The sequence below is a fragment of the Sinocyclocheilus anshuiensis genome, unplaced genomic scaffold (genome assembly GCF_001515605.1).
Source record: "Sinocyclocheilus anshuiensis isolate Anshui unplaced genomic scaffold, SAMN03320099.WGS_v1.1 scaffold437, whole genome shotgun sequence".
Classification (NCBI taxonomy): domain Eukaryota; kingdom Metazoa; phylum Chordata; class Actinopteri; order Cypriniformes; family Cyprinidae; genus Sinocyclocheilus; species Sinocyclocheilus anshuiensis.
This window is the reverse complement of record NW_015539902.1, coordinates 1,822,900-1,838,425: the sequence shown is the minus strand read 5'-3', so window position 1 is coordinate 1,838,425 and position 15,526 is coordinate 1,822,900. Positions and strand designations below refer to the sequence as shown.

The window sequence follows — 15,526 nt, the reverse complement described above, 5'->3', positions numbered from 1 at the left end:
GTGTCTTTGCAGAATAAAAGTATTAATTTTCTCCAACATTTTGTACAGTAGTGTATTTTCACAAAAAACCTATGTAACTATAAAAATAGATTTCTGTCTGTATCATAAAATGCAGGGTAAGCGTGCACTATTGGCATCTATACGTGGTAATCTCAGAGGTTTCAGCTGGGGGCCAGATGGCACATTCTGTCAACCAATAACAAAATAGAGGATTTTACCATGGAAAAGTAACCGCAGGTTTTCTCCAAAACAATTATCCTTAATTAATGCAATACTAAATTAATTGGGGGTGTTGGCTACGCACATGGCAACGCATTCCACTACTGCTGTCATGACTGCTGATGTATGCTGAGCTGGTGTCAGTAATCATGTTTATACGATGCTTTTCACACTAGGAGTTTCCACCTATAGAATCCATACACATCATGCAGTGCTAAGCAATTTATTCTATATCAATTAATCATTTTGTGATATATTCACATTATTTTACTATTGCTGGGAGTTTCTGATGTTATGGAGACAGACAACAAAGCGTCACTCAATAAATACAATAAAGAGATGAATATATAGAGGAACTGCCTATAGTACAGTATCTTAGAACTAGGGATATGCCAGTATCAAATTTTCATGTTGTGATTAATTGCTAATGCTTTTATCACGGTATACAGTATTATCACAATATTGAAATTTTGTTAAAAAAAAGTGCTGTCATAATACAGTATAACAGGTTTAATAACTTTTTTTCTTATAACAAAAATAACTGAACATTTAAATGCAATAAAGCAATACAGAAAAATGTATAAAGCTAAAAGTTTTACACAGATTAAAGTGCAAAAGAACTATAAAGACCAATAGGTATCACTTTACAATAAGACCTCATTAGTTAACCTTAGTTAATGCATTAACATTCACAGTGAGCAATAGCTACATTTGCTACAAAATGTATTGATCTTTGTTTAAAAAAATACAAGTCTTAGTTCATGTTAGCTCATTAAATAACACAGTTGCAACTTTTGATTTTAACAACCTGTTATTAAATATTGGAATACCTGCTTTGTTTACAGGGTCATTCTTTAATCAGATGTGAGTTGGCAAATTTAGTTTCTTTCTATAATTAAAATCTAGCCAATGATTTGTGTACAGAGTTCTCTTCTATGATTGAGTGAGCTTTGCAGCAAGATGAACATTTAATGAATGCTGAAAGCACTGCAGTGTATGCTTGTGCTGCAGAGTGTGTCTGTGTGAACGTGTCTGTCTGTCAGTGCATGTCTCCGTGTGACACGCTGCATTTCATAGCTGAAGACATTCCATCACTCTATGCGTTCTCCGCACTCCCCCAGCCTCACATGGGTAAAAATAGCCCCTCACACACACACACTGGAGCTGTGTGTTTGGGAATCTGGGGTTGTAAACGAACAGGAAGTGGCTTCGTCGCCATGCACTAAATGAGGGTTTTTTCTAATTGTCGCAATTACTGGGGGAAAGATTGGGGGATTTTTATTTAAGACCCAGAACTTGCTTAAAGAGGCCCCTATGCGAGAACCAACACTGAGCAGCCTGGGACAGACATGAGTGCTACAGGACAAAGCTATTTGTTCATTTGGTGGAAGTGTCCAGTCTATGGAAAGCATGGTCCTAGCGTTAAATGTAGCCAGTGGGGCCCCCCAAAAATACTCTGCTCTTCATTTTCTGTCTCTATCCATCTACTGTGTCAAAGCCTCTCTCTTTCACTCCTCACAATAATTCCTTTTGAGGGTCACCATCAGTGCCAGGATTGTGGAGGTTGTGGGGAGAATGTATCGGTGATAAAACTGTAACAGAACATGTTTTTAACAGTGTAAAGATGACTAAATGCCCCCCAGACTGCCCCTGGAATTGCTTTGGTTAGGAATTAAAATACTCAAAACAGTGTTGAGGAACAAAACACATTTTTTGTGTGAGTCCATTCTAAGATTCTCAAGGATGTAATGAGTGTTTTAATAAATCTAAAATATTCCACAGCATTCCAGTGGAAACAATTAGTCATAACCTTCTGATCAACAGCAGAGTATTGATTGTACTCTGATCACGAGACAACCCGCATTACATTACCACAGAGAAAAACTGGCCCTGACCATGACAATGTGGATTGCAAGGTTAAAGAATGTAAAAACAGAAGAAAGGACGAATGACAGACTGACCCACTTTTAAAAAACACCTTGGCACCGCTGAGAGCAGATAAAGCTTATGCAGCATTTTATAAGCCAAGAATGCAATATATTATTAATCTCAAAGCCTCTCTCTTTCACTCCTCACAATAATTCCTTTTGAGGGTCACCATCAGTGCCAGGATTGTGGAGGTTGTGGGGAGAATGTATCGGTGATAAAACTGTAACAGAACATGTTTTTAACAGTGTAAAGATGACTAAATGCCCCCCAGACTGCCCCTGGAATTGCTTTGGTTAGGAATTAAAATACTCAAAACAGTGTTGAGGAACAAAACACATTTTTTGTGTGAGTCCATTCTAAGATTCTCAAGGATGTAATGAGTGTTTTAATAAATCTAAAATATTCCACAGCATTCCAGTGGAAACAATTAGTCATAACCTTCTGATCAACAGCAGAGTATTGATTGTACTCTGATCACGAGACAACCCGCATTACATTACCACAGAGAAAAACTGGCCCTGACCATGACAATGTGGATTGCAAGGTTAAAGAATGTAAAAACAGAACAAGAAAGGACGAATGACAGACTGACCCACTTTTAAAAAACACCTTGGCACCGCTGAGAGCAGATAAAAGTTATGCAGCATTTTATAAGCCAAGAATGCAATATATTATTAATCACTGTGGAAAGAAAAAAAAACACACCAGGGTAGATTATATTTACATATCGTGAAATATATATATGATTATTTTCTACTTGAATTTTAACAAACCTCTAACTCTATTAAAATTAAACTTTGGTGCAAATCAGTGTGCACCTTTACTTTAAATATTAATGAATTAACCCTAAGAATAAAACTCGCAAATCAAGAACACCAGCAACCATCCACAACTCCCTAATAGGCAAAAACTACTTACATTTTCTTGTGAAAATGCAAAAACCTAGTCATATAGTTGTCATGCTTTCATTTAAGAGGCATAATGAAGCCACACTGCATGTTCATCCTTGTGCCACGAACTCACAAGTCGCAACCCAGAGATATAAATAAACTCGTTTGGGGCTTCAAAGTGTCTCTGAGCCTCAGTGACAGGATACAGACTGACAGAGATGCAAAAAGCAAGAAGTGCGTTCTCAGAATTAATAACAATATGTTGCAATGCATGCTGGGGAAAGTAAATATCAGGACTGCCTGGCATCTGGTCACACTAACCAAACTGATTAAGACTTTAGTGCCTTACAATCTAATGAACCGCCCTACCTGTCCAACACAAACCATCCATGCTTCTTATATAATCTGACACCGGTTCTCTTACAGCACTGTTCTAAAGTTTGGGGTTGGTTAGATTTTTCAAATGTCTTTGAAAGAAGTCTCTTATGCTTACCATGACTGCATTTATTTATTTGAAATAAAAATCTTCTGTAACATTGTACATGTCCTTACTGTGACTTTTGATCCATTTAATACATCCTTGCTAAATAAAAGTATTAATTCCTTAAATTATTCAGGTATTAGACCTCTAAACAAAACAGAACATTTTGTAAGCATCTGCTGTATCTATAGTTGTTACTGCCATCTAGTGGTATGCTTTTATGTCATCTGCATCATTCAGACCTCTTTTCCCAGAGAAGATCAAAAATAAACAATAATAAGAAATACAAACAAGCAAATGACAAAAAAAGGAACTCATTTATTTTCACATCTGGCTGGCATCTCCTCATTCTTAGTCTCTGTAATGCTGTAACTGCTGGAGAGTTAAAGGTCTTTATACTTGATGGGAGCTTCTGTGTGTCCCTCAACCATCTTCTGTTTAGTCGGCCATGGCTTTGTAAACCTGTGAATATCCCTCTGTAGTCAGGTAGTTCATGAAGAACTTTAGCAGCATCACCCTGCACTGAGAATTACTCCTCGCCATCTGAGCGGCAACAGTAATGCAGACAATTTCATGTTCTGTTAGTGCTCTGCCAAATTCAGCCAGACCACAAAGCTTCACCAGACACTTCACATATGGAGTTTTTGATCTGTTTGTGACTTTATGAAAATGGAAGGATGCTTTGCACCTGTACATGAAGGGGAATGTTAGTGCTGTTGTGTGAAGGTTACTGTACATGTTGAGTGGACATTGCTCCCTCAAAATCAGTAAGAGAACTACCGTGATGATGCCGTATCAACAGGAAATGACCTGAAATAATTAAAAAACTTTGCGATTAAACTAGCTTTCAAAATTCAAAATCTTCAAGAAGGTACAATTTAAACCTCTCATTGCTCTTTCACTGATCAGGAGTTAAGTTTCATTTAATTGTGAAATGTTTGAGATTCTTCCAGAAATTTGTGCAATCATTAATATCTTTTTCTCTGAAGAAAAAAAAATCAGAAAAGCATGACACAAGTCTATTGACAAAATATGTTTACAATGAGAAATGCAAAAGAAAATAAAAAACATTTTCAGACAAAAAAAAAAAAAAAAAGAAAAGGAAAAAAAAAAAAAAAAAAAGGAAAAGGAAAATGTCTGTTTTGTGGTGTTACCTGAGTCTTCAGTTATCCATACAGGTAGTGAAGTGCTTCCTTTGGGATGATTCCTCGATCTCACTGAAATGAACTGCTGTAACATCAGGCTGTTCTCTGAGAATACTGTTTATATGCCATCAAGGGGAGGGAAGTAAAAAAGAGAAAGATGACATGTGTTGGCCATGAAGAACGAGATTTATCAACAGCTTTTACGAAATACACTAGGCTATATACTACTCATTAGTAGCATACTAGATTAATTTAAATGAACACTAAATGTACGAATTATGGTATAATAGTACAAGGCATGACAGGTCTTACATTTAGTCTGCCGTCACTGTGATGGCATCAGACAGTAATACCGGAGTACTCTGACATGCCATACTTTATAACTACACCCATATACAGGTGCATCTCAATAAATTTGAATGTCATGGAAAACTTCATTTATTTCAGTAATTCAACTCAAATTGTGAAACTCGTGTATTAAATAAATTCAGTGCACACAGACTGAAGTAGTTTAAGTCTTTGGTTCTTTTAATTGTGATGATTTTGGCTCACATTTAACAAAAACCCACCAATTAACTATCTCAACAAATTAGAATACTTCATAAGACCAATAAAAAAAACATTTTTAGTGAATTGTTGGCCTTCTGGACCAAATGTGATTAAACATGGATCGGATCAGCCAGCAGCTAACATCGCTACTAACAGGCGCTCAAGGTCGAGTAGACAGCGGCATTCAGCTCAGAGCACAGCCGAGCCCAGGACTCTGATAGTGGGTGACTCTATTATCAGAAACATCAGTAGCAGGACTACAACAACATGCTGCTTTCATCAAGCAACCGTCTCTGATGTGAACAGGGAACTCCGGAACATTTTGTTGAAGCACAAGACTGCAAATCGAATCATCATCCATGTGGGGAAGAATGATATTCGGGAGGCCATGGCGGTGCAGGCAGTTCAGGAGGCCATGGCGGAGCCGCCTCCGAGGCCCCCCCCCCCCCCCCCAAAAAAAACTTTATCTCGCGTGTTTTGTTCAGCGAAGCCTTACTAACCTATCGTCTTTTTAACCACCCATGCAAAGTTAAACTAGGTAAAACAACCATTCATATTTGTAATTTTTAAAGATAGTTAACACATTTTTTGTTGTGTAAAAACCTAGTTACATGCCAAAGTGCACGCGACAAACATAATGCGGTTTTTCAACGCTTTGCAGAGTTGTTAAACAACAGACAACCAATCATAAACTGCTGCAGTAGTTATCTTATTAAATATTAATTCGTACCAATATTACAGCACATTAAACAATAGACAACCAATCATAAACTACCGCAGTACCTACCGCATTAAATATTCATACACGCATTCTGTACTGCTTCGACTTCCACGCGCTGCCTAGTTTCAGGATTTCAGGGGGGAAAAAAATATCTGTGATGGCAAACACGTTCAATTTAATGTAGAGTTTGTAGTTTTTGTGCATTTGACATCAATTAAAACATAGTTTTTCAACATTTTCCCAGACGTCATTGAACCACGTGCTCCTCGCGAAGTGTATGCATCCAATCAATAACATTTACATTATAAATATTTAAATAGTAACATAACCAATGTTTTATAAAAGGGCAGTGTGAAACCTTGGAACCTTGTATTCATTTACGCAAGATAAAGTATGAACGGTGTGAAACATGGAAAAAACATGACCCAAAATGACGTTCACCTGTGTTGGAATAATACTAGGCTAATTGTGGAATTGTGACAATTCCTGACTCAACTTGTAGGCCTATAACATTGGCAAGACAGCAGAAACTAGGCCTATTGCTGAAATTCCTCAACTAAAATGGACGAATATTTCTGTGATTTGAAAAGCATTCCTGAGATACCATAGGTATGAGAATGCAGGTATCATTTATCAGCAAACACTTTACAATTCTGTATTCCTCATTGTCATCTTTCCTTTCTCGCTCACCTCTTAATATTCTTTAATAGAGCTTCTGAAGGGAACAGATATCAGACAGAATAAAGTCAAAGCTGAAAAAAACAAACATGAGATTATGTTTTCCCTGTACAGTATGTAGCCTATTGTATGCAATAATTTCACAAAATGTCTCGTGTACACAAATGTGTAATATATCATTCTTTGAAGGATAGGAGATACAGTTCATTTTGAGATAAGCATCAGTGTAGACATCAGACTAAGCTGTTTTGCCAATAAAGGCAGCATAGCGTTAGGATGTAGGTGAAAACTGTGGAAAGGGCAAAAGACAGACCTTGAATCACTGTGGGTTGAATGACAGAAACTGCATAGGTAAGGTGCAAGGAATCCCTAACACAGATCTGAATATTCTGAATACAATATTGTCATTCAATTCAATCTCCTGAAAAATACACATTTACACTTTTAATTACACTTATCTATTTGTGCCTTAAATTTCAATTACAATACGTCTTTAAAGGCTGTTTTCTCAAAATGATTTTTTCCCTATCTATATTCTGATGGTTCGTACAGAGGGCCGTTTTATATAACATTTTGATAAATGAAATGAAACTGAATGTTGACTGCAACGCTTATTCTGCTTATGGACTCTCGTTTTTCTATTTCACGGAAGAAAGAAAGGCATACAGGTCTGGAACAAAGTGAACTACACTGCTCGTATACTGGTCATAGATCGTAACGAAAATGTTAATTCAACCTGTCTAAAAGCCTATTTCTATTGTGTTTTTATTTCTCGTATCATTAGCCTATGAGCATCATTTGATGACAATAAGGCTATGCATCCTCATGAATTACGTAGAAAAAAAATTCAATAAATTCATTACAATCAGGGCCGCTGCTGGCCAAATGGGTGCCCTAAGCAGAATAGTACTGTTGTGCCCCTTTCCTCAAAAAAATAAAAAATAAAAAAATAAAACTACTATAAGGGGTCAAAATAGAACTTTAATAAAATATAAAAGTAAATAAATAAATTGTAATAAAAATGTGATTATTTATAAATTAAAATTGTAGCTCTAGACCGTTAACTATGGCTATTTATTAATACAGTTGTCTGATTGATTTTATGGTCTCAAGCATTCAGAATCACACAAAAGAAAATTAAGCAGTTTTACTATGATAACTATGGTTTATTTTGGTATGGGCTGTGATGTCCACATGTTTTTATTGAAGAAATTAAAGACAAGAGGTTGTAGCATTTCTATCGCAAAAAGGTGGCCAATTAAAAATTAAGTGGATATTTGAATGAAATGTTTGGTCAATATTAAACAAGAATCTGATCGTCCTGTAAGTGTAACAGCAGCAATTATCAGGCCTTTAGTGCCCTTTGCAGGCATTTGTAATAATGTAAATTGTTTATTTTGTATTACATTGTGTATTTTAACAGTGTTATTCAGTGAAATATGACCATTATTTATTAACCAATCGCCTCGTTGTTTTTATATAATAGCCTACATTTTAATTCATGGAAACTAGAATATTAAGTCAGATGCGTTGTTGTTGGTGGTGAAATTATTACCGACTTTAAAACACGTTACTAACGTCAGTCAAAGAAGTTTCACAGGACTATGAACGTAGTTACCTGAAAGTGATGCACGGGCTTCATCTTGGGCTTTTTCTTTTTCTTTTCTCTACGCCGGACTGCGCTGATGTGTTTTCCCTGATATAGCCTAGTTGTCCATTAATTATGTTGATCATTTGTATTCAACCACAAGCATGAGGTGAGAGCGAGCGCGGGCGCGTGCGCAGATGCGGGAATGCCATGTCACGTGTGCTTATGGTGCGTTCACGCCATATCGGAATTCCCGTAATTACGAGATTCCAACTTGTAAAAAGCGTTCACATCCTCGTAGAACTCGTAATTACAACTTGTGAACTGGGAGTTTTCTGAGAGCTACGACTTGTGCCACATGACCGCCGCAGGCTCTGTTTAGGCGTTGATAGTGTTGCCACAGAAAAGCATAATTCCGAGTCCGAGCCCGAGGACGTGAACAGCTCCGAGTAGAACGTCACGTGCTGTCATCTCGAAATTACGGTAATTACGATATGGCGTGAACGCAGCATTATACTGCCTGCTGCGTTCATTTTATATAGTGATGGGAAACCGAGGCTTTCTGAAGCGTTTGAGGCTTTCATGAAATTGTGCCGAAAAACGGTTCATTACTCGAAGCTTTAAACACAGTGTGCATTAGCGACATCTGGTGGTCGGACTTGTTTTCTCCATCATTTCTGACAAATCATCGCGGAGCAGAAGATGGTTTGAAAAAGCATGAGACCAGACAAAGCTTCGGAAGTCTGTGACATTCAAGAGTGGAATCAATCATTTGTGCCAATGAGACCACAACTCGTGTCATGTATAGCTTGGTCAACGGATTCACATATCGATCAATAATATAAAATACACAAACATGTGATCATAATTAATAATTGACGTGGGTAGCTGAAAAAATATATTTTGGGTGAGCTGTTATAGGCCTACCCTTATGTTGTGTTCGGGGTCTCAGACCCCAGTTATAAACATGAAAGTGTTCTGAATAAAAAGTGACTGAATAATCCTTATATGCATGGGATGTGAAGCGCTAGTTTTTTCAAACCAGCTGTCCCGACCTACCGATACGGCATGAAGTTCGAAGCTTCAAACGTCATAAATCACGTGGTATTGTCATTTCGATACAAGCATCGATTAAACCTGTTATACTGTATTATGACAGCACTTTTTTTAAAAACTAATTTCAATATCGTGATAATACCGTGATAAAAGCATTAGCAATTAATCGCAACATGAAAATTTGATACCGGCATATCCCTATGTGTGATACAATAGTGGTTTGAAAACTGCATCGGAGCTGCGGTATCAATTGTCCCATTACTAATTATATATATATATATATGTACATGTTTCGATTTTTAGAACGAAATGGTTTTTTTTTTTTTTTTTGAGCAACTGGGAGTTGGTGCCCTACGCAAACTGCGTACTCTGCGTATAGGGAGCGGCAGTACTGATTACAATCTATTAGTGCCGGTGCCGAACTGTAAGGAGCGCAGCAATGCAGTTTTACGAAACGCGAAAGCACTTGACCCTCTTCGCTCTCTGTAGATGCCGTTCTGACAGTGCGCTGCTCGGGTTTACGTTTCGCGGGAGCAGGCAGCTCACAGCAACAATATTATTTCAAAAAAAAAAAATTTTACAGAGGCGCGATATTCTTATCATTCAGGGGAGAAAATGAGTTTGTGGGTTGATAAATATCGACCATCGTCCTTGGCTAAACTCGACTACCACAAGGAGCAAGCAAACCAGCTCAAAAATCTGGTAAAGAAGCAGAAACTATCTAGACAGCGAACTGGTGTTTGTTTTTGGTCAGACTAAAGTCAATTTAAATAACTAAATATGAATTATATTTTATGTACATCATTGCGCTCTCTTCTGGAAGTAAATACTTCAAATTGTTTGTTTACAGTTGCAGCAACAATATACTTTGCAGTAGCTGTGATATAACGTTAATTAAATGTGCTTCACATATTAGCCATACTGTCTTTAATTAGTACTGAATAATATAATTAGATAAAACGATAATTAGATAACTCACTGGTTAATTTTACAGGTCCAGTGTGGTGATTTCCCCCACTTGTTGGTTTATGGACCGTCTGGTGCTGGTAAGAAAACCCGGATCATGTGTTTGCTCAGAGAGCTGTACGGTCCCGGGGTCGAGAAACTCAGGATTGAACACCAGTCCATCACGGTATTTAAAAAAATTGCTATAAACTGTTTTCTAATTGTATAGCCTAATACTACAGTATTAACTATCAGTGTTTGTCTGTTGTAGACTCCATCTAAAAAGAAGCTTGAAATCAACACAATTGCCAGCAACTACCATCTAGAGGTGAATCCAAGGTAATGCAAAGATTGACTGGGCTCTGTGTATGTTGGGAGAATTTACTAGCAGAACCTCATGCCTGATCTGCTTTCCTCAGTGATGCTGGGAACAGTGACCGTGTGGTCATTCAGGAGCTGATCAAAACTGTTGCCCAGTCTCAGCAGATTCAGTCCAGTGCTCAAAGGGAGTTCAAAGGTTCGGCTTTTTTCTTTCATTGGGTTAGATGATTAATCTTTATGTTAAATAGCTAAGAGCTGTGTCTGGATTTGATAGCTTTATATTAATGATCTGTACACTTATACAACAGTAATATAACAGAACTTGCAATGATAAAATGTCTCATCTCTTCAGTCGTGCTGCTGACGGAGGTGGACCGTCTCACTAAAGATGCCCAGCATGCCTTGCGCCGTACGATGGAGAAGTACATGTCCACTTGTCGACTGATTCTGTGCTGCAACTCCACCTCAAAAGTGATTGCCCCCATCAGGAGCAGGTGTCTGGCTGTGAGAGTCCCCCTGCCAAGTGTGGAAGAGGTGAAGTTTCTTTTTCTTTTAAGAAATTATTACTTTTATTCAGCAAGGATGCATTTTAAAAAGTGACATTAAATACATTTATAATTTTTGAAAAAAATAAAATGTTTCCAATAAATGCTATTCTTTCGACAATTCATTAAAGAATCCTGAAAAATCATTTTCACAAAAAAAATAAATAAACTACTATGTACAACTGTATTTAACATTGGTAATGAGAAATGTTTCTTGAGCAAATCAGCATATTAGAATGATTTCTGGAGGATCATGTGACACTAAAGACTGGAGTAATGAAAATTCAGCTTTAGCATCACAGGAATAAATTACATTTTAAAATATATTAAAATAGAAAAGTTGTAATATTTCACAGTACTACAGCTTTTTCTGTATTTTTATCAGTCTTGGTGAGCATATGCGTTCTTTCTTAAATATATCAATTTATGAAAAATGCATTACAATTACAAGTTTTAAATTCAGATGTGTTTTGCTTGACATGTGAAAACAACCCAACCTTTGTCCTCTCAGGTGTGCAGTGTTCTGTCAGGCGTGTGCAGGAAGGAGGGGCTGCTTCTTCCTCCTGAACTGGCCAAACAGATCGCTGAGAAATCTGGCCGTAACCTCCGTAAAGCCCTGCTGATGTGTGAGGCCTGCAGAGTTCAACAGTAAGTCAGCAAGAATAAAGATTGCAGAGAATGAAATAAATGATCGGTGCTGTTCAATCACAAAGGAAGCCTCTGAATGAACACAACTCACCTGAAGTCTATGCCACACATACAGTTTAGGTAATCTGTTCCCAAATTGACTTTCCTGCAGGTATCCATTCTCTCCAGACCAGGACATCCCTGAGACAGACTGGGAGGTTTACCTCAGAGAGACTGCCAATGCTATAGTCAGCCAGCAGAGCCCTCAAAGGTCAGAACATACATGAATACAAGCACACAATTAAAATCCCCTGCTGTCCTTTACATTATGATAGATTTGAATAAACTTGGTTTCAATAACCTGGTATGTTTTTAAGTGATGTACATGCAAACTAAAGCGTCTATTATATTTTTACAGACTTTTGGAAGTTCGGGCACGATTGTATGAACTTCTGACTCACTGCATCCCACCAGAAGTCATCATGAAGGTATAGCTACTTATTTGCAGAATAAATAAATCATGTGTACTGTGAAATAGTTAAATTGCAGGGTTAAATAAAACTGGTGAACAATCACTGCATTAACACTTTTTCTTTGCATGGTATTCCAGGGCCTGGTGACAGAGTTGCTAAGTAACTGTGATGGACATTTGAAGGCTGAGGTGGTTCAGATGGCGGCATACTATGAGCACAGACTGCAGCTTGGAAGCAAAGCAGTCTACCACCTGGAGGCCTTTGTGGCTAAATTCATGGCCATCTACAAGAAGTTTATGGAAGATGGACTTGACAACTTTATGTTCTGAGCCACTGTAGCCTAAAAGAATAAGATATATTAATTAACTTTATTCATTTTTTAAAAAGTTTGTTTTTCATAATAAAAACCATTTCAAATGTTTTTGGCCTGCTGTTATTGCTATTTGGGTATCTAATCAAAGAGGTACAGAATTTCACATGGACACAGATGAAATGAGCAAAACCATGACAACATAAAGCAAGAATGGAATGGAAATCGCAAACATAAATATATAAAAAAAGCATAATATAATCCTTATATGTAAATATAACAAAAAGGGCAGATAAAGAAAATTATAAGAGTACATATAAATGATAGGTAATAAAAAATTAAAGATATCAAAGTTACTTTACTATGAAATTAAGTATAACATTAAACATTTATTTAATACATTAAAGTAATATAATAGTATATAATATATGTATATATATGACCTCTTTAACATCACTTACTTGAGCTAACCATAGCAAGGTCTTCAAAACGCCAGAACAGAATAAATCACTTTTCCCCCATAACTTTTTTTTTTTTACAACTTGTGCAAAAACCAAGCCGTTGTGCAAACTTGACCAAATAATGCGATATACTTTTTTTTCTTACAAATAAATAGTGTTTTTACATGGTAAAGCTGCAGTTAAATAATTATCCAGGCATTGGCTTGTGTAGTACCCACTAAGAAATTCCAGAAGTACTACAATTTAAGAAAGAGTTAAAAGCATAGTTTGTAGGTTATCAAACTAACCAGTAAAACAAATAAATTAAAAGTGCAAGAGTCCACTGGAACCATTTTCTTTAATTTTTTGGTGGCTATTTTGTGCCTTTTGACTGCATAGTAGATAACAAGGCACACTGTGATCAGCATGTAAGAGCTCACCAGAGAGAGAAAGCCAACAACAGGCTGCTTGGTGAGGACATAACGTCTAGAGCCGTGCACTGGAGCATGGGGACAATGTTGTTGAGGTGTGCCTGGGGCAGGGAAGCCGTTGTGGTGGATAATGTTTTTGTAATGGGCCAGTGAAGATTTTGAAATGACCTCCTCCTGCACATGACCATGCATGCCAAAGCCTGGGTCCCGCTGGTCGCTGAACGCATATGCAAAATATCCCTTCAGATTGACTCCATCCAGTGTATATGCTAAAAGAACAAATCAGAAGTTAGAAAACAACTGAAGAGAACTCATGATGTAACTATAAAGCGAATTCAGATGACAAAGTAAATAAGGCCTTGCCAGTGTTTTGGGAATGGTAAACAAATATTTTTTCCAAAGCTCAGATAAAGAGCGGCTTGCTAGTTTTCCTGAGATCAGCAAACTGTTTCCCCAGTTTTCTGCTTAATAATTAAGCTGCTGTGTGTGGATGTGTGTGTACAACGTGAGCTTTGTGCCTCTAAATAGAAACAGCATTGTTTTGAGTCATCAGAACTTATCCAAGTGGGTTATTGTACTGGGAAACTTAAAAAAAGATGTTGTAAAATTCAACGTCTAGGACACCCTACAAATATGATAACATTTATTATAAATTCGTATTTTATAAATAAACAACATATAATAATACTGAAGCAAACAGTAAGTTTAATTACACTTACAATAAGTTTAATTACACCTATGAGTTACATTTAATATCAGTACATAATTCGTTTTTTTAATCTTAATAATCTTAATATTTTAAATAATATGAATAACTAACATTTCCTTGCCTTGCGAAGACCCCAGGGGACCACAGGAGAGTTGCGTCTTGGAGACATGATCCAGGTCACGTCAGAAATCAGCTGTACCTGCAACTTGTCTTTGAAGGTGTATTTGTCCTCCACTCCATCATACACCATCGATGTAGTAAAATGGCTGATGGCGAAGAAATCGTAGGTTCCTTTAACCAACAGCCGATCTTCATCGCTGAATGCGGGTAAGTGGTAGTTGAAGAGATCAATATTGCTTCGCTGTTGGAGCCAAGTACGCATCACCGCTGGGTAATCACCACTACCAAAGATGGGCTCTGCAAACCAGCTGACTCGAAAGTCCAGGACTCGGTTTGCAGGCTCAACGTCCTCTCTGTTGAAAGAAAACGCAGGTTCGACCCAGTCCATATGAAGAACCAGTGATGCCTTACCACCTTGGGCTCTGCGAAATTCGGTGTCGTAGACGTGCCAAGCTAACGCATGCGCACGGAGCAGCTGGTGTCCCACAGTGAATTCAAGATCTTCATCGTTAGGTTCATTCAGCGTGATCCACAGCTTTACATGAGCTCCTAGTCGTTGGAAACATAACCTGGCATAGTCTGCAAAGGCCTGAACTGTCTCCTTGCTCTGCCAGCCCCCACCAGCCTCCATGGGTGCTGGCAGGCTGGACAGTTTCCCTGTGTGGTACCAAAGGGTCACAACAGGGGTTACGTTAACCTTTTGTAGCTCACTGACAAAGCAATGGTAGTATTTTAGAAGTGTTTCGTTAGCATCAGACACCCGGCCTGTTGGGGTGATGGAGGACCAGTTGAGGGAGAAGTGGAAGTGTGAGACTTGCATACGGTGTACGTCAGACACCTGCTGGAGGATGCTGCTGTAATCGGCACAGTGGTGTTTCCTGTGCATAGGGGGCACCAGCACACCCGGGACCTTTTTCAGCTCTCCGTTACCAGAAATGTTCCAGATGTAAACACTAGGGTCGGCAAACTGGGTAGGTATAGCATCAACCTTCAAAACAGCATCAGAAGGCAGAATTAAAAAGAAATTAAATAAAAATATATTTTTAATATATCCAAATGATGTTTATCAATGTTTGAAGTTTGAACAAAGATCAAAGACTAAAGTTAAACACATCATAAGATCTACACAGAATCTAAGTTCTATAAAAGTGACCTTTGAATGGGTCAAACAAGAACAATCAAGTACGTTTGATTTGCTGGGCTGAAGTGTACAAACTAAAGCCATTTCCTTTTATTTTCATGAAATGTGTGCAGTTAGATGTAATACGAGGTTAACTATCAGGTTTTTTTTTTATTTAAAAATTAACAATCAACATTCGACCATCAATATTCAAATAAACTTTTTATAT

The 15,526-nt window shown here is 37.6% G+C and overlaps 1 protein-coding gene, 1 long non-coding RNA gene and 1 pseudogene across 4 annotated transcripts; 1 reads left to right on the top strand and 2 right to left on the bottom strand.

Moving 5' to 3' along the window:
* Positions 1-3,704: 3,704 nt before the first annotated feature.
* Positions 3,705-8,422, bottom strand: LOC107686218 (uncharacterized). Of its 3 annotated transcripts, none has more exons than XR_001634029.1 (3): positions 6,625-6,692; positions 4,674-4,778; positions 3,705-4,329 (listed from the first exon to the last, which is right to left on the bottom strand). It is a non-coding gene; the product is annotated as an uncharacterized LOC107686218 (long non-coding RNA). The 3 variants fall into 3 exon arrangements; XR_001634030.1 differs by lacking the exon at positions 6,625-6,692 and adding an exon at positions 6,001-6,076; XR_001634028.1 differs by lacking the exon at positions 6,625-6,692 and adding an exon at positions 8,231-8,422 and having other exon boundaries at positions 3,706-4,329.
* A 1,249-nt stretch (positions 8,423-9,671) lies between these two features.
* Positions 9,672-12,539, top strand: LOC107686217 (replication factor C subunit 3). The gene is made up of 9 exons (XM_016483126.1): positions 9,672-9,958; positions 10,251-10,388; positions 10,473-10,540; positions 10,621-10,718; positions 10,875-11,056; positions 11,579-11,715; positions 11,867-11,965; positions 12,113-12,182; positions 12,305-12,539. The coding sequence occupies exons 1-9, from the start codon at positions 9,872-9,874 to the stop codon at positions 12,494-12,496; spliced, it is 1,071 nt and encodes a 356-aa protein (XP_016338612.1). The 5' UTR covers positions 9,672-9,871; the 3' UTR covers positions 12,497-12,539.
* Positions 12,540-13,117: 578 nt separating this feature from the next.
* LOC107686191 (klotho-like) overlaps positions 13,118-15,526 on the bottom strand; it is a 7,594-nt pseudogene continuing 5,185 nt past the window's right edge.

Excerpts from the sequence above, each read along its gene's own strand:
- LOC107686217 (XM_016483126.1), top strand. The coding sequence starts at position 9,872 with ATGAGTTTGTGGGTTGATAAATATCGACCATCGTCCTTGGCTAAACTC. Across the intron at positions 10,389-10,472 it reads TTGAACACCAGTCCATCACG|ACTCCATCTAAAAAGAAGCT; the intron begins GTATTTAAAAAA and ends TGTCTGTTGTAG. Across the intron at positions 12,183-12,304 it reads CACCAGAAGTCATCATGAAG|GGCCTGGTGACAGAGTTGCT; the intron begins GTATAGCTACTT and ends ATGGTATTCCAG.